The sequence below is a fragment of the Physeter macrocephalus genome, chromosome 14, assembly GCF_002837175.3.
Source record: "Physeter macrocephalus isolate SW-GA chromosome 14, ASM283717v5, whole genome shotgun sequence".
NCBI lineage: Eukaryota > Metazoa > Chordata > Mammalia > Artiodactyla > Physeteridae > Physeter > Physeter macrocephalus.
The window spans coordinates 124,584,949-124,610,084 of record NC_041227.1 but is presented as its reverse complement, the minus strand read 5'-3'; the positions used below and the strand labels follow the sequence as shown (position 1 = coordinate 124,610,084).

The 25,136-nt window shown below is 55.8% G+C and overlaps 1 protein-coding gene and 1 non-coding gene across 4 annotated transcripts; one reads left to right on the top strand and one right to left on the bottom strand.

Moving 5' to 3' along the window:
• The first annotated feature begins 1,150 nt into the window (after positions 1-1,150).
• On the top strand, positions 1,151-24,666 carry C1QTNF1 (C1q and TNF related 1). Of its 3 annotated transcripts, XM_007106691.4 has the most exons (5): positions 1,151-1,527; positions 7,695-7,744; positions 17,960-18,125; positions 20,428-20,567; positions 21,149-24,666. In XM_007106691.4, the coding sequence occupies exons 1-5, from the start codon at positions 1,163-1,165 to the stop codon at positions 21,697-21,699; spliced, it is 1,272 nt and encodes a 423-aa protein (XP_007106753.1). In that variant the 5' UTR covers positions 1,151-1,162; the 3' UTR covers positions 21,700-24,666. The 3 variants fall into 3 exon arrangements, with proteins under 3 accessions (XP_007106753.1, XP_023986129.1, XP_007106755.1); XM_024130361.3 differs by lacking the exon at positions 7,695-7,744 and having other exon boundaries at positions 1,407-1,527; positions 21,149-24,665; XM_007106693.4 differs by lacking the exon at positions 7,695-7,744 and having other exon boundaries at positions 1,440-1,527; positions 17,963-18,125.
• Positions 8,710-8,815, bottom strand: LOC112066618 (U6 spliceosomal RNA). Its single transcript, XR_002892763.1, has one exon. It is a non-coding gene; the product is annotated as a U6 spliceosomal RNA (small nuclear RNA).
• Positions 24,667-25,136: the final 470 nt, after the last annotated feature.

The window sequence follows — 25,136 nt, the reverse complement described above, 5'->3', positions numbered from 1 at the left end:
TCTTTCCCGTGCCTGGAGCCCTCCGTCTTCTTTCATCTCCATCATTCTCAGCTTGCCCTGGCGAGGAGGTGTGCCAGGTAGATGTCAGAAATGCACACCCCTCCTCCTCCTGTTTCGATTTCTTAGCCTTCCAGGCAGACACATGGGGAGGAGAGGTGGAGAAGAAATTCCAAGGCAAGGAAGAGTGAGACTCAGTCTGCTTTGCCCCGAGCATCCCAATCTGGCATCCCTGCTTCTACATCTCCTGTCCAGGTGTAGCCAGAGGGAGAGGCCCTGGGAGGAGTGAGGACAAAACAAAAAGTGCAGGGAGGACATCCAAACAGATTGGAGAGACCATGGGAGAGGGGGAGAAACAAAAAAGAAAGAAAACCGTTATCACTACAGCAGAGTTGTGGTCCTCAGGCCAGATCCTCCCTCTTCTCTTGATTTGATAAGATTCTAGAACTATCTGGACTCGGACTTTGGGGATGGAGACCAGCCCGACCGGGGGCAGCTCTCGAGAAGCCTAGGGCAGCTTATCAGGATGCGAGGAGGGGCCAAGGAAGTTGTATAAGGTGGAGAAAATGTCTGTTTTTCATATCGAGGAATGAAAGGCCTGATGGAGACTGAGAAATGCTGACTCTCCTGCTGGCCCCGCCCGCCCTGCCCTGGCTCGCACGTCCCCTGGAAAGTCTGCACCCCCAGCCAGGGTTCTTAACCTTTGGATCACAGACTCCTCCAAGAATCCGATCAAAGCATTAGACCATCAGCGTCCAACAACGCACATGTGTGTACACACACGGGCACACATGCAAGTTTGCGTTCTGTTTCGGGGGTTCACAGATTCCCCCAGACCTGTCCATGGTCCCCGGACCCCAGGTGGATGTCTCAGGTCTGCCACCTTCTGGGGACGGATTCCAGGGGCTTGGCTGCAAGCGCGCCAGGAGCTCCTTGGAGCCCATCCCCCTGCCACCCAGCAGCTCGGAGTTCCCAACCTTCCTTGTCCTGGACCCCCGGCCACTCCCGCACCTGGAGGGACTTCCGGACTCTCCGAGCCCCGCCCCCAGTCCCCAGTCCCCGGCCCCCGCCAGCTCCCAGGGTAGCCAGGAGGAGGGCTGCGCTGGGCTCCCCTCCCCCCCGGGCACACACACAGTTAATCCTCGGCGGCTGCTGTTTGGATAAAATGCGCTGGGAGCGTTCGAGGCTCCGCGGCCACTCACATCTGGCCCGGGTTTGCTCTTTACGCGTCTGTCCCGCTTTCTTCGGTTCTTCCTCTACTTTCGAGAAACCGCGTTTCCGCTTCTGGCCAAAGAGACCTTGTAGCCGAGGAGATCCAGGTGCCGGGGAGCGGCCGGCCGTCCTGCACCCCGACAACTTTCTGCGCCCTCTTCCCGGAGGACTTTTTCCTTCCTGCCTGCTCTCTCCTTCGACAAGTCTGGTCTTCCCCCGACCTGGCTGGGAGGGGGCTCCGCCGCTGGGAGATGCTCTAAGAGAGGCCGCGGGCAGGACGCGGGCGCCCCGCTCGCTCCCGGACGCTGGTGGCTGGAGGTAGGTGGCCTGGCGGACGGGACGTGGCCGTGGCGGGGGTGGGGGGAAGGAGGGGGATCCAGTGCTCCTTCTCCTGGCTTCAGCGTGGTCGCGGAGCAGACACCTACATGGGGCGAGGAGCGGGGTGGGAGGGGCCAGAGGGCAGTGGCGGCGAAGGGGTAGAGAGACCAGGAGTTGGCGGAGAAGGGCCCGGTGCCGGTTCCTGATACTCCCTTCGGAGCCGAGGTGCCGTGGAGAGCCGTGGCCGTGGTTTCCCTCTGTTGACCAGGGAGCAGGGGGCTTCTGTGGCAGACAGATGCTGTCAGGAATGATTGTTACCTCCCCCGATTTTCGTGGCGTGTTTCTCTTGCTTCAATCTTCCCTGGCTGTGAAAGGGAAAGGAGTGATACCCAAGTCACCTCTGCACGCGGTGGGGAGACCCCACCCCAATAGCGCCTGGACTGTCTGAGAGCCAGCCCTGCCTGTGGGCAACTTGGACCCTACACAGAACAGGGGATGCTGGCTTCGGCCCTTGCATCTAATGGCTTTGGTGTTCCTGGAGGGGATCCAGCCTGGACAGGAAAAAATAATGTCCCGCTCGGGGGACCCTCTGGTCTGCCCACCCCACTGAATGTGGCCCTGGTCTGGGCCCGAGTCACTGAGCTTCCCTTGAGCCTCTGGACTGTGCATGCCTCTCTGTGCACTACCAGGTACCAAGCATCTCCACGGCACAGGTGTGATCCCCGCCTGTCCTGGGCACCCATGTCGTGTTAGCCTGGGCCCCACCGTGCCAATTCCTGGACAGCTGCTGTGTCTTCCGTGGGACCCCAACGTGCTGTAGGTGCTCACGGGCCCTCCTGATCCACTTGGGAGGAAGGGAGGAAGCTGCTTCTCTCTGTGACTTGCTCCTGTCTCCTCTATCTCACTTGGTTTCTAAGAATGGAGGCAGTTTGGCACACTTGGTGCTTCCTCTTTCCAAGCTTTGAAAACGGGGAGTGTCCTGAGAAACTGAGTTTTCTCAACCACTAGCTACATCCTGGGTCCCTGGGGGAGGATGTGAGGTCCTCAGAGACGCTAGGCCTTTGCTTTTTATAGCTCAGGGAAGCAGGCGGACAGCCCCACATGCAAGTTCACAAATAGAGGCACTTGCCTGTGCGTACTGCAGGGAGAGGCCTGCTATGGGCAGTGCATTCTCCAGGAGGCCTGTTCACTGTCCTTGCCAACTAGAGAGACAGGAAAAATACAGGGGAAGGGGAGGTGGGGGGTGCAGAGGGTTGAGCTGCCCTTTCTGGTCCCCCTTCTCCACTCTCCCTCTTGACCTGAGAGCTGAGGTGGGGCTTAGAGATGACCCAACAGCAACAGTGGCAATATAAATAATGGCAGCCATGGATGTGCGTGTGTGTGTGTGTGTGTGTGTGTGTGTGTGTGTGCGTGTGTGTGTGCGTGTGTGTGTGTGTTTCCCACACAGCAAGCAGTGAGCAAATGCTGATTCTCAACAATTCTATCAATGGCACTCTCACCCCTGAAATGCTCAGAGAGGCGATGACTTGCCCAGAGGCAGTAGATGGAGGACCTGAGGCCTGCATCTCTGTGCCCAGAGAAGGCATGTGACTTGCTCAAGGATGCACAACTTTCCAAGCCGAAGCTGGAACCCAAGCTTCTCAAGTTTCCAAATTCACTTCCCAGCTTCCCACAGAGAAAGTTCCCTGGGGCCAGAAGGACAGCCAGGGTCTGCTTCCCAGGGACTCCAGCCCTCTCCTCTGGCTCTCCCTGTCTTCCTTCTCCCATCTTGAGTCTCTTGGGATGCCAAGGAATATGCTGCTGGTGAGCAGCAGGTCAGGGCGACAGACAAATGTAGGTGCCAGAGGCCTTGGATGGGCCCTCTTTCTGCCAGAGGACACCGCTGCCTGTCTGGGTCAGGGGCAGCCATCCAGTGAGGGACACGCTCACAGGTGGGAGCCAAGAAGGCCGACATGGCCCCAGGAAGGGTGCAGGCAACTCCCTCCTCATTCCTGGGCCATAACCTCCCTATTTAGGGCAACCAGCACAGCATAATCTTTTTGGAACATGCTTCTTTCTGTTATTCTTCCTGGTGCCTCCCGCTCTACCCACCCCGCCCCGCCCCCAGCTGTAATTAGCGTGACTCATAAACCAAATATTCTGGCATTGAACTTCACCCATCAAAACAAAGATGAAAAGAATTTTGTAGATACAGTCATGTTGCTGGGTATCCTCACCAGACATGAGCTTGCCATTTCATTTTTGTCTTGGGGGCCGGACCTTTGCCTGAGTCCCTGTTCCTGGGCCTCGGGTGGCTGAGGCTCCAGGGCCCTAGGGGAGAGGTGGTGGTGATAGCTTGCAAAGGAAAGGAAGAATAAAAGTTTCCTTTCTGTTATGGTCCCCACACTCTGCTGACTACTTAAGGTAACTCTGCCTGCCCGTCCACTGGAGAGAGATGTGAGTGTTTCGGAAGCAGCCTCGTCTCCCTGCCCTGAGAGTCCAGAGATCTTAAGTGGGGGCGATGGTCTCCTGGGGCACTTCAGCTTGGTGGTGTAACTACCGTGTGGGCAGAGGTTTATTATTTTCTTCCTATTTTTACCTGCCGAAATCTGCCTTCTCGTAAAGTCAAATGAGACAAGGCACCTCCCTGGACGGGACCCCAGACACCTCCCTGGCCCCTCACACAGTACGAGGGAACATCTGCCCACTTGGAGAAGGATTTGGAAAAGGACCATCAGAGCCTGAACAGGTGCTTCCTTCCATGCTCTAGGGGCAGCCCAGTGAGCCGGTCCCACGGGGCCCAGGATTCAGGATTCTTGGGGCCCCGCCCAGGCATCCTCAGCCTGGCAGGGCCAGTTCTGCTCTTAACCACGGACATGCAGAAGCGAGCACACTGGCTCTTTTCCTCCTCCCCAAGCCCCGCAGCGAAACTTCTGCCACTGCAGCCTGTGGCCTCTGAGCCTTGTCTTCCTGCCTCTCGGGGGGCGGGGGGGTTCGATGCTGTGAGCGGGAGTGGGAACTCTTGAGCTCACTGGGACAGCTGTGGCTCTGGGTCCTGGTCAAGGCTGCAGCTGAGAGGGGCCTGAGCAGCTGGAGGTGGGAGTGGCGCTCGGGCCCCGGGAAGCCGCTCATCCCTGCCCACGCTTGCTTCCCCGAATTGGGCTCACAGCAGCGTGGGTGTGGGCAGAAGCGCCGGAGGCCCCCCACTGCCCACCGGGGTGTCCCTGGCCTGCCCAGAGGCCTTTGGAGTCAAACCCTCTCCAGCTGTGGGCAGCACTGGCACAGTCCTGCTGGGGCATCCTGTCCCATCCTGCGCCTCCGTGTCCGACCACCTCCCTGCCTGACCACCTCCCTGGCTCCTGTAGGAAGTTTCCTTGAAATGAGATAGAGCAGAGCAGGAGACTGGGGGCAGGAGGCAGGATGGGAAGGGGGCGCGGGAGAAAAGAGGCAGGCAGGCGGCGCGGGCAGTGGGGCACGTGGGCAGCATGCGGACGCCAGGTGCCTGGTGCCTTGTGCTGGGTCAGACGTTGCCGCCAGCCGCTGGTGAATCCACACTTGGGGGGAGGCCCCAAACCTTTCGCCTCCGTTGCACCCCGTCCCCAAGTGGGGACGTCGGGTTACCAGCCGCTCTCTGCCCCGGGGACCAGCGAAGGAGAAGGACCTCGCCTGAGAAGGCTGCCAGCCCTGGTGGAGCTGCGGGCGGATGCAGGCCAGATGTCGGCTGGGCTGGGCCCTGCAGCTCTGCCCTGCGGGGTCTGAGGCTGGTGGTCAGGGTGGGGGACTGGGGTGCGCTTGGAAACACTTGGGCCCTTTCTGCTTGTGAAGAGTCCAAAGTGAGTTCTGGTGAGAGATGGGTGGGTCTGGGTGGAGTTTGGGGTGGCCGTGGCACTCAGGACTTCCAGCATTCAGGACGTCTACCCCCCACCCCTTAAGGTATAGCTATGAGAGCAAGACCCGTGGTTCTGTAAACTGGCCTGACCTACAGGGAGGAGACCCTGAGAATGGGCCCTGCAGAGCAACCAGAGCCAGGCCCGGGCAGCTGGGGCGCTGGGCCGGAGTCTGACGCCTGCCCTCCCCGCTTCTGTTCCCTTCTCATCCCGTATTCTGCTCCTGGCCCCCTCTCTGCAGGGACCTCTCCTGTGGGGCCCCTCCCACACCTGACCCCTGGCAGCCCCCAGGGATGGGCAGACGCAGGGCACGCTCACTGCACCCCCTGTAGAGAATGTCAATTCTTTACATCGTTGCCTCCTGTCAGCTGCACTCGGCCTCAGTCCCCTTCGCTTCTGAGCTCATCAGAGGGCATGGGGGTCAGGGTGGGACTGTTTACATTCCCTGTGAGATGTGGGCTCCCCTCCCCTCCCCTGCAGAGCTCACCATGCACTGTTTTCTCTCTACCCTGCAAAAGCAGTGCCTTCAAAATGCACATTCAGTGACCGCAGCCCCCATGCCCCTTCCATTCTGAGGTGTGAGGGAGGTTCCTGGTGATTCTGTGCCTAAACCCAAAGGAACTGAGCTCCAGTGGTGGATGTTAAGATGCTGGCACCGGGACGTTTTAGCACGTTGCTTTGATGAGGATGGTTATCACGGATCCCTGGTGCCCCGCATGGTGCCAGGCATGGAGCAGGCCCTCAGCAACCTGCTGAAGGGATGAATGCGAGGTCTCAGCTGGGGGATAAGTTCCTCAGGGCCCAGGGCTGCCGCCGCTGTTCCCACTGTAGATGAGTGAGCTAAGGAGGTGGACACCGCCCGGCAGGCGGGAGTGCCCTCAGGACGGTGGTTTGTCAGGACCAGCCTGTCCTACCTAGCCGGCATCTTCCTGGAGGCCCCCTCCAGGCGAAGTGGCAGGAGCTCTGCTGTCAGGCACACCTGGGTCTCACCTGAGCTGCAGCCCCTGCCACGGCAGGGCCTGGGGTGAGTGACTCTCTCCCTCTGAGCCCGTTTGTTCCTCTGAGAAATCGAGGTGACCGTAGGGGACAAGTTCAGTAGCCTCCGTAAAGCACGTGCCCAGAGCCCGGCAGGCAGCAGGTGCTTAACCAGAGCTTTGTTAGAGGGAATCTCTGCTAAATGACGGGGCTGCTCCTGGGCCCGTTAACTCGCCTGGCTGTTGAGCGGAAGTCCTGATGGTGGCCTCAAAGATTTGCCTCCATTTTCTCTTGTTTTGTGGCTGCAGGCAGCTTCCTTCAGTGGCAAGTACACCAGTGACTGGTGTGTCAAAGGCAGAACAAATGCCCTGCTTATAGAAAACGTGTTCTCTCTGGCTGGCCTGATTCTAGCCCCACTTGGGTGCCTTTCCCGGCGTAATCAGTACCCACGGTAACTCCAGGTTTCGGCCGCCCCAGGGGAGGGCCTTATCTTCCTCTTGTTCCACCGTGTCGCTAGAATCCAGCCCTCTTCCCAGCGCGCAGGAGACACTCAACAAACACTTGCGAAAGAACGTGGGACTTCTGGGCTTCCCTGGTGGCGCAGTGGTTAAAACTCTGCCTGCCAACGCAGGGGACACGGGTTCGAGCCCTGGTCCGGGAAGATCCCACATGCCGTGGAGCAACTAAGCCCGTGTGCCACAACTACTGAGCCCGCGTGCCGCAACTACTGAAGCCTGTGCGCCTAGAGCCCGTGCTCCGCAACAAGAGAAGCCACCGCAATGAGAAGCCTGTGCACCACAATGAAGAGTAGCCTCCGCTCACCGAAATGAGAGAAAGCCTGCGCGCAGTGACGAAGACCCAATGCAGCCAAAAACAAATACATTAAAAAAAAAAAAAAAAAAAAAAAAAAAAAAAAAAGAACGTGGGACTTCAGCACGAGGGCGGTTTATATCCCCCACAGTCCTGCCTGAGTCACAAACCTGCCACACCATCCTCAAGCCCCTCCCCCGTTCTCCTTTTCTAGGCAGAGACTCAAATTCCCCCAAATAAACAAAATACTCCCTTAGTCCCCAGGGTGGGGCTTACTTATCATTTGTCTAAGTGGAAAATAACGTGTACTTAATGTGAAAAAATATGTGACGGTTATAGGGGAAAACCCCAGAGACCCTAAAATAAGAAAATGGCAAACATCCGTATTTTCATCACCCAGAGATAACTGCTGTTAGCAGCCAGGTGGGTGGCCTTCAAATCTCTGGGCTAGTGTACGTGCATGTGTGAATGTGTTTTTATGTATGTATGTTTTCAACCTGCATTTTCACTCTACAGCATTTTACGAACATCTTTCCACGCCAGTGAACATTCGTCTGTTTACAGAGGTCAGTCCTTGGTGCTACCAGCTGAAGTTGCCCCCCTCCCCCCGCCCCCAGCATCATTTATTTATTTATTTAAATGCCTTTAAACGGAGCGTGTGTTTCTGGGTTCCGAGCAATCTCCACCCCTCCCTGTCACATTACACCCAGCCCATGGCCAATGGCTGAAGGCATTTGAGTTTGCCAGCCTGACCAACCACCTCGTCTTTAGTTTTCCATTGTGTGGCTGCACCATCATTTGTTTGATTAGACTGCTTTTGCAGGACATTGAGGTGTTTTGTAACTTTGGCTGATGGAGGCAATGGGTGGTAACTCTTTTTTAAAAATTAATTAATTAATTATTTTTCTTGCGCCTTACTCTCTTTATTTATTTTTTAACATCTTATTGGAGTATAATTGCTTTACAATGGTGTGTTAGCTTCTGCTGTATAACAAAGTGAATCAGCTGTACATATACATATATCCCCGTATCCCCGCCCTCTTGCATCTCTCTCCCTCCCAGCCTCCCTATCCCACCCCTCTAGGTGGTCACAAAGCACCGAGCCGATCTCCCTGTGCTATTCGGCTGCTTCCCACTAGCTATCTATTTTACATTTGGTAGTGTATGTATGTCCATGCCACTCTCTCACTTTGTCCCAGCTTACCCTTCCCCCTCCCCGTGTCCTCAGTGCATTCTCTACGTCTAAAAATATGGAACTGTGTTAGCTTCTGCTGTATAACAAAGTGAATCAGCTGTACATATACATATATCCCCGTATCCCCGCCCTCTTGCATCTCTCTCCCTCCCAGCCTCCCTATCCCACCCCTCTAGGTGGTCACAAAGCACCGAGCCGATCTCCCTGTGCTATTCGGCTGCTTCCCACTAGCTATCTATTTTACATTTGGTAGTGTATGTATGTCCATGCCACTCTCTCACTTTGTCCCAGCTTACCCTTCCCCCTCCCCGTGTCCTCAGTGCATTCTCTACGTCTAAAAATATGGAACGTTCACGAATTTGCGTGTCATCCTTGCGCAGGGGCCATGCTAATCTTCTCTGTATCGTTCCAGTTTTAGTATATGTGCTGCCAAAGCGAGCGCTTGTAACTCTTTTTGAAGCAGGAGGCTTTCTCAGTGCTGATAAGAGGAGCATTTGAGGAAAAGATGGCTACCTGGTGACATCGGGATTCAGCGTTCTGATGACACTTAATGGTGTGACCTGGGAATTCCCTGGCGGTCCAGTGGTTAAGACTTCGCGCTTGCACTGCAGGGGGCATGGGTTCGATCCCTGGTCGGGGAACTAAGATGCTGCATACTGCGTGGTGTGGCCAAAAATAAATAAATAAAATACAATGGTGTGCCCTGGGTCACTCTCCCCACCTCCCTTCTCCCCACACCCCAAACCACCCCCAACCTGAATTAGAGATTTGAGCACACTGGCTTGAGTCGTCTTTGGACGATGGCTCTGCTATTTGGGAAGGGCTGAACGGGACTGTGGAGTTCGGTCAATACTGAAAGTCAGACCCCAGGCACTGGAGACACGTGTGAACTGAGACACATCTCCTGTGTATGAGGACCTCCTGGTCTGTGGGGGGACCAGACAAGGAAGCCGGTCTGTGCTAGATACTGGGGGAGGAAACTTCCTGGAGGAGGTGGCATCAGGCCGGGCTCTGAAGGACACAGCGACGAGAAAGGTGGCAGGAGAAAGAGACAGAGGACGAGACCGTGGTGTGACTTGGGACTTCCGGTGGCTCCAGTTGGCTGGAGTGAAGGATACACATGCAGGGGTGGGGACAAGGGGGCCAGAGATGAGGCGGGAGGCAGATGGTGAAGCGCAGGGCTTAAATGTTTCCTTTATTTTCATGGAAGCCTTTTGAGCCAAGGGGGGCATTCAGATCTGCAGGTTGGAAAGCTGCCTCTGGCCAGCAGTTTGGAAGGTAGAGGAGAGACGGGGAGACCAGCGCAGGGCTGAGAAAGAAGCAGTGACAGCGCCCGAAGGGAGGGCGAGGAGAGATTGCCTGGAGGCCTGGTTACGGTGCAAGAGAGGCCAAAGTCTGTAGAGCTCCGAGATGCCGGCCGGGGGGCCCTGTGTGAACAGCTGTAAGCGCAGGAGGAGGAGCAGGGATGGCGGAGGCTGGGGAAGAAGAGAGCGAACTAACTGGGGGCTTGAGCACCTCACGACAGAGCGAAGAGGACGTGATCTGAAGGCAGCTGGACTTCTGGCTCCGGACCAGCGCTGTGCAGTAGGGCTTTGCGATGATGGAAGTGTCCTCCCAGCTGTGCCGTCTAAGAGGGTAGCCATTTAAAATGTGCTCGAGTGGCCGAGAATGGAATTTTTCAGTATGTTTAGTTGTAAAGAATTTAACTGGCCCCAGAGGCCAGAGGCCAATGTTCTGGAGAGCGCAGGCCGAGAGCTTGGTGGCGAGGGACGCCTGCTGGGGACAAGGATCAAGGAGCTGTCCACTGAAGCTATCACACAGGAAGCGATGGGCGCAAAGTGTTTGGAGTGAGAGGGGCTGAGGGCTGAGGGCCGAGGACACGGTCTGGAAAACACCTGTCGCTAAGGGGGAGGTTATGGAGAGTAAACACAGGGAGACAGCATGGGCCGGATCGGGGGCGGGGAGGTGGGCTGTCATCCCGGCAGGCACCCTGCAGCGTGCACAGGAGCTGGACGTCGGTGATCTCAGCCAGAGCAGTCTGGGCTGGAGCAGGCAGGACTGACTGGATGCTGAGCTAAACTGTACTCTTGACTTAGAAGCCGTTAGATGTGGGACAAAGTTCTACCTTTCGCCAAGCTTTCCCCGGAGATGGCTGTAAAACGCGGCAGTGATTTCCAGGCCCTAGAAAACGAAAATCGGTGTGGTGCTTGTAAAAGGGATGGTGCGGCCGGGGCACAGGCCGTGGAATTCCCAGCTTTTTTCCTCCCTCCGTCTTGGGAACGGTCAGCCCCCGAGGGTGTCACCGCTGCGAGGTAGTGGGACGTGGGCCAGGCCACCTGCAGCGCGGGCTCACGGCAAGGCACGAGCTGTCAGTAGCTCTTCTTTCTCACACGGTTCTCAAAGCGGGGGCCAAGCCTGCCGCCCGAGGCCTCACAGCTGGGAGGTGATCTAAGGACAGGGCTCTAGTCAAGGAAATCTTTGTTTGCACTGGGGAGGCTGGGCTGGCCAGGTGCCCCCGAAGGCCCGCCGCCTGCAGCCCATGTGGTCTCCTTGTTTGCAGGGCCTGGGTGGAAACTTAGGCAGTGTCTTCTCTCAGCTCCAGGTAAGCCTCTCCTGGTCTAGGTGCAGTGAGTTGCCTCGGGAGAGGATGGAGATGTTTCAGGATGGGGAGGATGCCCGGCCCCTCTTTCCTTCACTGTTTTATCCCAAGTCAGAACAAAGGAAGGCCTCGTTTATGAATTAGCAAGTAGCCCGGGAAGACCCCATCTCTATCGCTGGCCTTGGGCTTTGGAGGTAACCAAATAAACCCCCCAAACCTTAAGAAAAAATAAACCCTCTTCCTCTAAGCCAGAGAACAACTTCTTGGAAGAAGGGAAAGAGGGAGATTCAGCAAGTGAGCTGGGCGCCAGGATGCCCTCATCTTTTGGGAAAGGCACAGCTCACCTCCAGTTGACCAGAGCTCCTCTAATAAAGGATGCACAGCCCCCATTGCTGCTTCCTCTGCAAGGTTGGGAGGAAGCGGGAGGAAGAGGGTCCAAGACCGGCTGGGGCTGCCCCATTACAGAAGGGAAAATTAGATATGAAAAGGCTTCCTGGGATTGGCGAACAAATGTCATTTATCAAGTGGAAGCCACTCTGCCTCCCTCCTGGCCCATCACCAGAGGAGTCTGGTAAGTGGAAAAGGAGTGTGATAATGGCTTCTGGGGAAGGAAAGCAGACGTCATGTGTTAGACAACCATGATGGTCGTCAGGGCCAGAGGGACACCCCAACATGGGGCTTTCTCTTTTCTGGGCACCCCAGGATCTGAGTCCAGGGAACCTCCTACAGCAACTGGAGAGCTCTGAGTGTCTCAACAGGAGAATTTCCGCCAGATGTCGAAGCAGAGAGGGGCAGCCCCAGGGCTTCCTTTCTGGTAGAGAAGATACCGGGGAGGGGAGGGTGGCAGGAGCAGATGTGAGGAAGGATTGCTGGTGGCTGAGGGATGGTTGATGCTGTGTTGAAACAGGGACCGATTGGATGCTGGTCCACGTCGCCTTCTTGACCTAGAAGACCTTAGGTGTGGGAGACAGTCCTATCTTATGCCAAGCTTCCCCGGGAGAAGCATGTAAAATTTGGGGGTGGTGTCCAGGCCCTAGACAAGCCAGACAAAGATATTTGTTTTGGGTGAATTGGGGTCTGGGACACAGCCAGAGCTCCTGGAAAGCATCGAATGGTTCGGAGGAGCAGAGACCTTCAGGAGGTATTAAAGAGGCTTGATGACTGACTTGATGTGGCAGATATGTGAGAGGAAGGCGTCTAAATGACTCCCAGATTTCTGGCCCGCTGTTTGTTCATAGTTCCTACTCCCCCACCCCCCAACTTCATCTTAATAGAAGAGAGCTGCCCAACAGAGCTTTCTGCAGTGATTGAAATGTTCTGTGCAGTCCGATAAGGTAGCTCCCACCTCCCTGTAGCCATTGAGCCCCTGGAATGTGGCTATCGTGACTGAGGAATGGAATTTAGAATGGTCTTTAATTTAATTTATTTTAATTGAATTAATTTATTTTTTTGGCCATGCTGTGCAGCATGCGGGATCTCAGTTCCCCGACCGGGAATCTAATCCATGCCCCCTGCAGTGGACGTGCGGAGTCTTAACCACTGGACCACCAGGGAAGTCCCTAGAATGTTCTTTAATGAAATAGCCACAGGTGGCTAGCGGCCACTGCAGTGGACAGCACGGGCCTAGAATGTCACATTTTGAGTCAACATCTGCTGCTCTGCCTTGAGCTGTGATTGTGTACATATCTGTCTCCTTCACTGAACAGTAATCTTTTTTTTTTTAATATTTATTTTTATCTATTTGGCTGCGTCGGATCTCGGTTTTGGCACTCGGGATCTTCGTTGCGGCACGTGGGCTTCTCTCCAGTTGCAGCGCGCGGGCTTAGCTGTCCCGTGGGCTTAACTGTCCCGTGGGCTTAGTTGTCCTGTGGCACGTGGGATCTTAGTTCCCCGACCAGGGATCGAACCAGCGTCCCCTGCGTTGGAAGGTGGATCCTTAACCACTGGACTACCAGGGAAGTCCCCATGGATGGTAATCTTGAGGTCAGGGAGTATATTTAATCTGCGGTGGAATCACTGTCTCCCAAGCTCTTACCCGATGCTGTGCAAATCACGGGCACCCAGTAAACCATGCCTGTGTTCAATTTTCTGCTGAGAGGGAATTCCTGAGCATTTCGACTTGTCTTCTAATCTCCTTCTAATCCAGGGAGATCCTAGGCTTCTCGCCTCTCAGAACAGCTGGTTACCCAATGAGGATTAAGGAAGAGGGAAAATCAGGTTTATAAAATGCTTTTGTCAACGGGCACTGGGCGGGGTTGGCAACAAGACAAAAGGCAGACATGTGGAACTTGAGGGCTAGGAGTTCACTGGCAGAACACAGGCATGACACCGTGGAGGTGGGCGGGCCCCCCCAAAATGACAGGACCGATTTTAAACGGATATAAGGAAACTTGAACTTGTGTATGAATATCGTCTCCTTAAAGGATTCACCACAGATCCATTGGAGGGCTGGGAGGATAAAAATCATTAACCAGGAAGTGTTCTCAGACTTCCTGCCTTCCTCTGGACCCTGTCATTGACCCAATTCCTCCTTTTCCCCTCCCACCTACTGTAGAGGGGGGTTCTTCCTTGCTGGGGGAGGTTAAGATGCAGGGAGATGGGGAGGGTTGAGGAGAGAGGAGTGGAGGAGCTGCAGGTCCTGAAGGGAGTGGGTGGAAGATAAAGATGTTCATGGAATTGCTGTGGAATTTGGAACATGAATGTCTTTGCAGGGTTTGGGGTAGGCAAGTCCAGTTCTGAGTCATGTTGGAATTAACCTCAGATGTCTTGACCGCAAGGCAGCCAGGAGACTGGACCACTGGGGTCCAGATTCACAAGGGTTACACACCACTGGCCATGGAGTCCTGGGGGCTGCTCCCCGGACCTGCCTCACGGAGCACAGCATGTTCTTTGCGTCACCTTTCTGGGGGCATACCTCCCCCACTTGCAGGGCACTTCGTTTCACTGGAAATTGCTAAAGAGGGCTGGAGCCAAGTTTGGTTAGATGTTGGGCAATACTGTTTTTGCCCAAAAGTGAGTAAAAAGATCATAATGTCATGATGTTGGCTTTGCTGTGGGACTTAGGAAAAGCGTTCTGAAGATAGTTTTGAAGAGGGAAAGCTTTCAGTCTGGGTTTGCTTTGACTCCAAAGAGGAGGTCCTTGAGGAGAACCACCAGCCTCTGCTGCCCTCACTCAGTCCTCCTGGCACCTCCGACTCTTTGCTGGGTCATCACGGGCCCCACCCCCACCGATATCATCACCCCTGCACCGGCTGCATCCTGGTCCCCATCTCTTCTATCTAGGTAGAGAAAATACCTTTTCCAGACTTAGAAAGAAACGTACCCACATGCAAAAGTGTACTTCCATTGAGGGTAGAGGACTGATTCTCAACTGGGAGGGTTTCTGCCTCTCAGGGGATACGTGGCAAAGTCTGGAGATGTTTTTGATTGTCACAACTGGGGGTGGGGCTGTGCTGATGGAATCTAGTGGGTGGAGTCCAGAGATGCTGCTAAACATCTTACAATGCACCGGACAGCCTCCCACGACAAAAGCTGATCCAGCCCAAATGTCAATGGTGCCGAGGCTGAGCAACCCTGGGGCCAAAAGAGTCCAAGATAGCGCTGTACTTTCTTTTGCTGTTATTTTCCAGCTTTTCCCAGATGAATATATATTACTTTGGATTCAGGAAAAAAAAATGTTTGAAGAAAGGAAAACCTCTTTTCCTTTCAAGTGATGCAAGCTTGGCATTGAAAAGGAAAAAGAGAGTAATTATCAAGGCGCCAAAGGAGAAACAGAGGAAATACAGAAATAGGGCAATAAACAAATTTGGAGAATTCAATCTGACAAATATTTGTTGAGTTCAGGGTGCTGCAGAATGCTTGGTGGGTCCAAGATGAACAAGACCGTATCCCAAGCCCAGAGGAGGTCACAGGTCTGCTGTGCAGAATCTTCTAGGCCAAGAAAAACTCTCTGCAGAATGAGACAATATGAGAAACGCAAGCAAAAAAGAGCAGGGAGAGTTTGTTCCAGTTGAGGGTCTGGGAGGCCTTCAGAAGGAATATGAAGCACCTGAGTTGGGTCTTGGGTAGGATTTTTTTCTTTTTTTTTTGGCTGCGTTGGGTCTTTGTTGCTGCGTGCGGGCTTTCTCTACTTGCGGAGGGCAGGGGCTACTCTTTGTTGCGGGGGCTACTCTTTGTTGCGGTGGCTTCTTTTGTTGTGGAGCACACGCCCTAGAGCGTGCAGCCTTCAGCAGTTGTGGCGCACGGGCTTAGTTGCTCCGCGGCATGTGGGATCTTCCCGGATCAGGGATTGAACCCGTGTCCCCTGCACTGTCAGGCGGATTCTTAACCACTGCGCCACCAGGGAGGTCCCTTGGGTAGGATTTTGATGTGATCTGAGGGCAGCCTCTTGAATTCAAATCCAGCCCCCATGGCTTAAAAAGTGGGCAGCCTTAGGCTAATCGACTTCTCGTCACGGTTTCTTCATTGGTGAATTCAGTATAATAATGAATGAATATTGTCTCCTTAAAAGATTCACCGCAGGTCCATACGAGACCTGTGATGGGGTAAAAACTATTAATGAGGAAGTGTTCTCGGAAGGAAGCCTAACCTGTGGGGTTGTAAGGGTGAGTGAATGATGCAGGGATGCCCAGCACCGGGCCTGGGGCAGCTGTCAGTCCTGTTAGCCTGGTTATTAGCAGAAGAGAAGAGGACAAAGGGTGCTCCTGGCCAGGGGAGAAGGATGTGGGCAGGTGGGCAGGTGCCAGGAGTTTGGGGGTGTGGCTGGAACCTGGTGCTCAAAGTGTGGTGCCTTGGTGTCCCAGATCTGCCAAATCAGAATCTGCATTTTCACCAGATTTCCCAGGTGACGTGTACGTACGTTGCAGTACGTGAAGCAGGGAGCTTGAACACGGGGTGAGGGGTGCTGGGCAGTGCAGGCGAAGTGTGGGAGCGGACTGGGGAGGGTGGTGCCTACCCTGGCAAGGAGGCTGGAGAAGTGATAGATGGGTAGAGGGGGCGAGGAGAGAGAGGGAGAGATTTTTTTAATATGTATTTTATAAATCACGTTTACATGTACAGATTTTCTTCGCCAAGTGGAGGGGAGGTAGTGGACATTTTGAGGAGGGGGGCTGGTCCAAGCAGTCTCTCTGTCATTTGGAAGGTCTCTGGGTCCTGACCCTTGGCAGGTAGAGAACGTGGAGGTGGGGGGCCCAGCTAATCCACTGCAGGGGATGAGGCTTGTGCAGAGAATTGAAGAGCGGGCAGAAGTGTGGGTTTCAGGGGGTGGGGGGATTCCTGGGGAGGCCAGGCTTCCTGGCTCAGAGTCTCATAGCACATCTCTGAGGATCCATCGGGAGAGCCTTGGCCCTGGTTCCCGGTCCTCGGCCTCCCCCAGGTTCTCCTGACTTGGCACGGGGCTCCAGCAGCGAGGCTGGCCAGAGCATTCTGCCTTCAGAGCTAAAACAGCGAGCCTCCTAACACGCAGAATAAAGAACAAAGCCAAAGAGTCGGCCCCGCGGAGAGGGTCGTGCCCTCACCGGCTGCGAGGCCTCTGAGCCATGGAGTTGAAGGAGGTCCGTGGTGGCCCGAGATGCGTGAAAGGAGCATTCATCTGGGTAGACGATTACCGACAAAAACAGAAATCCGTCTCAGTATTTTAGTTTTCCTTAGACATGAAAGAGGAATTAAAGACAAATCAGACAGGACCTTCTGAGGCTGTTCCCTTGCTTTGATGCTTTGCGCCTCCCCACGATGCCTGGTTCCCGGCCCCAGCCCAGCTGCAGGGGCGGGGGGGAGGCGTTCTTACTCCCCCCGCCTCAGTTCTTTCACTGTGCAGGCCAGAGGGTCCAATTAGGTGTCCTTGTCAGCCCTTCTGGTGTTAAATTGTATGATTCGGTGAACAAAATGGGCTGGGATTGACCACCGTCGCCCCCTCCGTGATGGGGAGGTTTCCCAGGCACCAGAAACGGCTGAGGCACGGCGTGTAAATCCCACAGCTGGGGTTAGCCAGGGTGATACCTCTGACGCTGAGAAACCGGTGGGATGTTTTGACTGTTTTAAGCCCAAGCACTGCCCCCTAGTGGGCTCACTGGGAACCCCCAGTGGACAGCTCTTTCTGGAAGGACTATCTCAATCCTGGACAAAGAGGGTCCGGTCCAGAGCTTTTGGAGAGACGTGGGGCTGGCTTCGATGACAATAAACGCCCTCTGCGGCTGGGCGCCCCCAGCCCAACATCAGATGCTCGAGGACGCGCTCTTGCGCCCCCTGGTGGCCAGAGAGCGACGTGTCAGCACCTGCCTGCCCACCGGGCCCCACAGGGCAGGCTGGGGCAAAGTCCCTGGACGGTGGAGCCCCCAGATTCATTCGGGATTTTGCTCATTGTCCTAACAGGGCCGAGACACGATCATCTGCAGAGCTCAGGGTTGAGGGGTCTCCTTCCTGGGAGGCGTGGGGGGCCAGGCAGAGCCATGCTCCGGCGGCAGCAGGTGGCCTGGTGCTCCGACGCCAGCCCGGCCCCAGGGCGCGTGCGTGAGGGTGTGCGAGTCTGTGCTTATAAGTCTGTGAGTGTGCTGAGAGTGTGAATGCCAGGGGTGGGCATGCATGTGTGCATGTGAGCATATGTACATGCACGTGAGTGCACCAGAGGACACGTGAGCGTGTTGAGTGTGCAAGTGTAAACACAAGAGAGTGTGGGTCTGAGTGTGTGTACGTGTACCGAGTGTCTTGAGTGTGTACAGCGTGTCTTTGTGTAGGAGTGTGTATTGAGTGTGTGAGAACGGGTGTATGTGCGTGTGTGAGGGCACGTGTATTTGTGCATGAATGTGCACCGGGCTTTGTGAGTGTGTACGTTGAGCTTGTGTGAGTGTGTGTGTGAGTGTGTGATCGCCGTCCCAGGAAGAGCGGCAACTGAAGCACTTAGTGGGTCAGCTTAGTGGGTCGGGCAAGCACTGCAGGCCTGCTCCCCTGCAGGGCCCTTCCAACCCGTGTCCTCCCCGTGTGTCTCCCCAGCAGGGCTCAGCGGGAAGATGGGCCGCCGTGGGCTGGGACTCGCGCTGGCGTGCTGCCTGCTGCTGGCCTTCGCCTGTGGCCCGGTGCTGGGCCACGTGCCCCGTGGGCGGCAGGAACAGCAAGAGCAGGAGGGGACCAGGGAGCCACCGCTGGACCACACTGAGAGGTGAGGCTGTGCGGTGTGGATGCAGGAGCGCTGGCTCAGCGGCGGGGATGAGCCTGGGGTTCAGGTGCCCCAGGGGGCTCGTTGGCAGCTAGAGGGGAAGGAGCAGAGGCCAAGGCTGGGGAGCCGGTGCTGGGGGACAGAGGCGCCATTTCTCCGGTCGGTGACCCGGGCCTGTTATCTGAAACTGCGGACAGTAACCCAGCCTCATTCCAACCCCAGAGGAATATGGGTCTGCGTGAGGTTCTGCAGCCGCATCCTTAAAAGAAGTACACACCAAAACCCCAACCCCCAGCTCTCGGTTTCTTTGCATCCTTGCCTGTCCTTTGAGAATATCTGCTAGGGTTCTAAGTACCACCTGGAAGTAGGAGACAGGGACGATGCTGGGCTGAGAGCTGATCTCCACCACCCTGAGGTCTGATCACATTGCAAGATGGGGGATGGTGGCTGAAGACTGCCACAAGAAGAGGTGGCTTCCCTTGAAAAGTTATGAATTTCTTCCAGATGGCCCTGTCTTCATATATATGACCTTCGATGATATGCAGACTCCAGGCTATTTGGGATTTTTTGTAGGGATACATAAAATGCTTAGGATTACTCATGAAAATGTCATTCATCAAACGTGAGGTCCTAGACACCTGATGCTGACTTTGAGTTTCTTTATCACTTTGAGCTTTGGGCTGACTTGATACCTGAGGCTTCGGGCTATCTTGGGAGTACAATGGAATTGCATAGGATTTGGGGCAAAGTAACATCATTCTTCTTCTTTGTCTTTTCTTCTCCTTCTCCTCTTCTTCCTCCTTCTTTTCATTCAACAAACATTGATTGAGGGCCGTTATTGGTCTGGCCATCCTCTAGGCACTGGGGACACACACGTGAATGACACAGTCACTGGCCTCCAGGAACTCCAAGGCTATGGGGGGACAGACACACACGATCCAGTTCAGTGTGTCCACGGTGTGGAGGTGGCAGGGCGGGGGAGGGGGTTGGGGAAGGCTAGGAGGAGGAGTGACTGGGTCTTGAAGGACACCTGAGGAGCACAGGAGGGGAAAGCTGCCTGGCAGCCAGGATGGCACATGTGAAGTGTGGCCATTCCAGTGTCTGGCAGTGTAAGGGCTGGTAGGTCGTTTGGGTAAGGGGGTTGGATGCCGGAGGGTGGAGGATGGGAGGGAAGATGAGCCTGGTGGGAAAGGGTCTCTCTGGAACTTCATCTATAGGGGAGTCATGGAGAGGTTTAAATTTCATGGTGTCCTAGAAAGAATGCTGGAGGGTGGCAGAACAGAGGATGAATTGGCAAGGGAGAGATGAATTCCAGGAGGGCATTCAGAACAGCAGTGGTCCCTAGAGGTGAGGAGAGCCGAGGGCCCAGCTCCTGCAGGTACTTTGATGGTGGGGCGGGCTGACTCCTCAGGACTCCAAGATCCTCAGAATGGATTGGCGCTGCCAGAGAAGCATTTGCAATGAGGCTGAGGGTTCCATTCTGGGCGACTGGTGATGCTGCTGGTGCTGTGAACAGGGTTTGGAAAGAGAAGATTCTAGGGATGAGCAGCAGTGACGGGCCATCAGTTTGGGACACATCTCATGTGTGGGGCTTGTTGAATCTCTAACTGGAGACTTCTGGTGAGAGGGGGGCGGGGGCCCGTCTGGGAGCCTAGGGCTTGTAGGTGGCTGAGTTTAGGGTGTATAGATCCATTTCCTGGGTCGTCTGTGGTCTGAATATGGGAGCAGAGAGAGACAAAGAGCTGACCCTTCAAGAGGGACTGTGCCGCCTCCACGACGGTCGCGTCACAGCCAAAGAGCTGCAAGCAGATAGCACGGTGCAGTGCAGTGACACCTCGAGGTAGCAGCGTGGAGCTGTCGCTGCCCCCGCCCCCCCCGCCCCCCAGGAGCAGATCTGGTTGAGCCCTCTCATTTGCAAATGAGTCAGCTTAACATAGCATCTTCTAGAATCCTAGATACATGAAGGGGATGTCCAGTCACTCCACTGGCATGTCACGTGCTAGATTTCTCCCACGTAGCCTCTATCTTGCCAAGCTCCTCAAATTATTGCCGTTTTTGTTATCTTTGTTTCCACGACTGTCACTGCTGTCAACAGAGGGCAGGGGGCTCTTTCTGAACCTTCACTGAAAGCCTCAGAATTTGCCAAGAGCCAACGCAGTCTCTGTGGAGGGAAAATTAACACAGCCTCACACCTCCAGGCGAGAGAAGGCGAGACAGGTACCCTAGGCCCTCTGGTGGCAGAAGAGAGAAGAGTTCCTGGCTCTGAGAGCTCTTGGCTTTCACGGGGATGTCTTTACTCCCGCAGGGATGAAGAAAAGCATGAAAAATACAGCTCCAGGCAGGAAGAGGAGCCTCCCGCATCCCGGTGCTTTCGCTGCTGTGACCCTGGTACTCCCATGTACCAGGCCATCCCGGTGCCACAGATCAACATCACCATCCTGAAAGGTCAGGCACAGAGACCGGCAGGGGGGACCGTCCCCTGGGGAGGGGGCACTGCTCTGTCCTGATTGGAGGGCAGGGCAGAAGATGGAGTTAGGGAGGAGTCGGCAGGAGCAGAAGGGCCCCCTCGGGGCACCGAGCAGAGGCTGTCATCTAGCGGGGAGAAGGCAATTCCGTTTCTGAGGCTCTGGCCCCTTTCCGAGAGGAGGGGTTGGGGAGGGATCCACAGGGGAAGGAGCCTCAGGGCAGCTCGGGGTCTCACCCCACCTGCCTTTGCACCGCAAGCCTCAGATTCACGGTCCTGTGAGCAGCAGATCACCTTGCACAGCCTGGGACAATTGAACCGGGAAGCCAAGCGGCCCGGGTCCCAGATCCTCAGGCCCAGCTCCTGCGTCTGTAGGTCATTTGTTCCGAGGGAGCCGTGGGCCCGGCTGCTGCTCCTGTTGCTTTTGGATAAACCCATATGTTCCCTTTTCTTCGCCAGGCCTTTCAAGAAGGGAAAAAAAAAAAAAAAAAAATTGCTTCCGGATGAAAATAGAGTAAGCCTTGCGGTTGCCTGACGCCACGTGTTTTCCCATCCCATTTAGGTGAGAAGGGCGACCGAGGAGATCGGGGCGTGCAAGGCAAATATGGCAAAACAGGCTCCGTGGGCGCCAGGGGCCACACGGGACCCAAAGGGCAGAAAGGGTCCATGGGGGCCCCCGGGGACCGGTGCAAGAACCACTACGCTGCCTTTTCGGTGGGCCGGAAGAAGCCCCTGCACAGCAACGACTACTACCAGACGGTGATTTTCGACACGGAGTTCGTGAACCTCTACGGCCACTTCAACATGTTCACGGGAAAATTCTACTGCTATGTGCCCGGCATCTACTTCTTCAGCCTCAATGTGCATACCTGGAACCAGAAGGAGACGTACCTGCACATCATGAAGAACGGGGAGGAGGCGGTGATCCTGTACGCCCAGGTGAGCGACCGCAGCATCATGCAGAGCCAGAGCCTGATGCTGGAGCTGCAGGACCAAGACGAGGTGTGGGTGCGCCTCTTCAAGGGTGAGCGCGAGAACGCCATCTTCAGCGATGAGTTTGACACCTACATCACCTTCAGTGGCTACCTGGTCAAGCCCGCCACTGAGCCCTAGCCGCCCCGCAGGCCTCCTGCTCCATCGCCACAGGCTAACCTCCCTTGTCTCCGCGCCCCGCCCTGCTCCGCCAGACCCCCTCCCCCACCCGGGTTTCCCCGGCCCACACCTCCCCAGCTCTGGCATTCGACGTGACGCCCCTCGCGGGAGCGGGAAGCAACATGGGCTGTGTGGTCCCAGGCCTTGCCGTGTCCGCACATGAAATCACCAGGCGGGTGCCCGCGAGAGCTCCCCTCTGTGTGCACGTCCTTGAGCGACCCCTGCACGCGTGCCACGACGCGCCAGGGTGTCCCGGAGTGAGCCACCCTTGCTCCCATTGCTGGGAATAATTAAGCCAATTCTAAAGGTTGTGAAAGGAGCAAAGTAAACCATGGAAAAGAAAGGGAGGCATTATTATTTTTGCCTTTCTGCCAGCCTCGCTGGCTCCAGGCAGGAGAGCTGTCTCCCCTCGAGGCTGCCGGAGACTTCCTGTAAGAGAAGATCTAAAGTGGATGCCAAGGGTGACAGGGGAAGCGGGTGGGGGGGCGTGGGGACCGGAAAACCACATCTGGCTTAAGATTTTAGGCCACGTAGGAACCTTCTTGGGGGACAGCTGGACTGACGTCCACATCCGTGGACGTTCCTGTGGCCTTGCCCGAGGGCTCAGCTGGTCTTTCTGAGCCACAACGGCGAGGGGGTTCGAACTGGGTGGCAAGGGTCAGCTCCTCAGAGGGACAGCCAAGCCCTCGGCCGTGGTCTCTGCGTTGGTGAGCAGCCTGCTCGCCGGAACCCGCAGGCTCCTGGCAGCCAAGCTCAGTACAACCCAGCAGAGCCGTGCATCCTGGTATGGCTCTGCCCACTCCCCCACCCCACCCTCGCGTCCTGGACGGGGCCCCCATGCCTCTCACACGGGCATTGGCTTTCTGTCCCTCCTCTCCAACGGGTCAGCTGTGGAAGGAAGCAGGGCCTTTGATTTTGCAGCAGCTGTCGTGGTTACACACCTTCTTCAATAGACCCTCCTCACCCACCGTCTCAAAGTCCTGCTTCCCAGAGAGTTGACCATTCAGCGCCCCAGCACCCTCCCCCGGGGCCTCTTTGACCAGCATCCTAAGACCAATGCAGGAGGGGGCTTTCCTGGGCCCCAGAGCAGGGGAGAGCTGGAAGGAACCGGAAAGCTCCCCCCTGCCTGTCTCAGGAGCTCCCGCATGGCTCAGCGTCTGAGAGGGGAGAGAGGGCACGTCCCAACCCCCGGCGTCAGAACCTCCGCTCTGAGGGGGGTTGGGGGATGCCTGGAGCCGGGCTCTGCCTGGACTGTGCTCTGGCCCGTGGCCGACTTTGGCCCGGCAGCCCTTCCCCACTTCTCTACATCAACGCCCAGGGCCAGGGTCACCCTGCCTGCTTGGGCCCTAAGCCCCTACAGGAGCCTTCCTTCCCCCTGCCTGCCTGCTAAGCCCTGATCTTGACCCACCCCTCTGCCCTCCCTGAGCCTGGCCATTGGGTCTGGGGTCTGCACATCCTTCCCTCCGAAGGACCTCTGCTGGTCAGACTTTAAAAACTGTGTATGTGGGTGAGCTGGGGAGCAGGGCGCCCGCCTCCTGCTTTGTGCTGCCCCAGTGCTCTTCCAGAAAACATTAAACTTGGAATTGTGTGTTTCAGCATCGTGGCCTCCTCAGTTTGGGTGTTGAACCAAATCCTCCTCCATTCTATCCACCCCACCCTGCCGCCGGAACCCCGCCTACTGCCTGTTGGAGGCCTGGGGGCCCTCAGCTTTGTTCCTGGGGACATTGGTACCCAGCAGGCCCAGGCTGGGCCTTGAACTGCCTCATTCGTCACAGGAATGCATTTCACAGTTGGACAGTTGGCCCCTTTGGACGTCCTGTAGGGGAGGAGCCTTCCTTGCTCCTTCCGGCTTCCGATGGCCCCAGGTGTTCCATGGCTTGTGGCTGCCTTACTCTAATCCCTGCCTATCTCTGTCTTCATGTGGCCTTCTTTCCTGGATCTCTTAAATCTCCCCCTCCCTTCTTTCCCAGTTGTTGGAATTAGGGCCCATCCTAAATCCAGGATGATCTCCTCTCAGGATCCTTGACTGTTTTACATCTGCAAAGACCCTATTTCCAAATAAGGTCACATTCACAGTTAGCAGTGGTCAGGACCCGGACCAATCTTTTGGGCCATGGACGGACACCATTCAACCCACTACAGCAGCTTGCAGGCTTGAATACACCCACCAACAGCCCCCCTTTATGACCAAGTGGTGAAGAGCAGATGTTTCTTCTCCTTTCCATCGTTTGCCAACTGGGTTAGTGGCCAGGGCCCTTATCAGACTGCCAGCAGGCAGTGCAGAAGCTGCCTTGGTCCCCTCGGTGCCAGCAGGCTGGCAAACAGCTGCTGTCCTCCCTTTGCCTGGTTCTGGGGTGAGCCAGTGCGGCCGTGCTCGGCCTTGGGCTGGGGCCAGACCGGAGCAGGCGGACACTGCAGTCCTGCTCCCTGCAGGACAAAGATTGGGCCTCACCATCATGCAGCTGAGGCCACCGGGCAGAGGATGCAGCTGGGAACAGGGGCTGAGTGCATTTCCCAAAGGTGAATGGAAAGAATGAATCAGCTTCATCCAGGTGCCCACTGCGCGCCCTCTCTCCAGGGACAGTCTCGTGGCGTGGAGCGTGTATCACCTGTCCCATTGCCGGCCAAGCCAGCATGCAAGAGGAGGCAGCCTTTGCTCTGGAGCCCACCCCGTCCCCTTTCAGTGTCCCTCACTCTTTAAGCTCTTCCACACCCAATCTTCCACTCCCTTCCTGCTGATATGTCCACTCTGCTCTTTCTTGCTCCTGCTTTGTGCTAGCCCAGGTGCTAGGTGCTGGGGGCACGATGACAAATAAGACATGGTACTTGCCATGTCTAGAGGACTTTTCTAGGACTTTAACTGCAGTGCGACATGGATGCCACCTTCTCAGAAGAACAGCACGCGTGGCCCCTAGCAGGTCTGCTCTACCTGACCCCTGGCCAAAGCAGTCTACCTTGCATTGGCTCCTTTCCCCATGTCCTGACCCTGGCTATTGAGGAAGTGGCTAACCATCCCTGGAAAAGTTCTGATAAACTCAGTTGCAATACAAATATTTGTGTTTTAGCAAAAGGACTTAAAAACGGCTGATGACTCAGCCAAAGGAAAGAATTGCTTATGTTAGAGCTTTCAGGAGTCTTTGTAGCCAGGGGAGGGAGCAGTGAGGAGGGCACGCCCAATCCCATGGGGTGTGTGTGTGTGTGTGAGTGTGTGTGTGTGTGTGTGTGTGTGTGCGCGCTCAAAGATAATTTTCTGTGGGGCTCACTATGGGAACACAATGGCATGGTGGCAAAGCTAGTTTATTGGGCCACAGTAATGAGACTGGGATTAAATGAGACTTTCTTACCCAAATCATGAAAAAACCAGAAGGTTACACAAAATAAAAAATAAAGCAAGATGC

Coding starts and splice junctions, on each gene's coding strand:
- C1QTNF1 (XM_007106691.4), top strand. CDS start 1,163: ATGCGCTGGGAGCGTTCGAGGCTCCGCGGCCACTCACATCTGGCCCGG. Junction 18,126..20,427: donor CCGCTGGACCACACTGAGAG/GTGAGGCTGTGC, acceptor TTACTCCCGCAG/GGATGAAGAAAAGCATGAAA. Junction 20,568..21,148: donor CAACATCACCATCCTGAAAG/GTCAGGCACAGA, acceptor CATCCCATTTAG/GTGAGAAGGGCGACCGAGGA.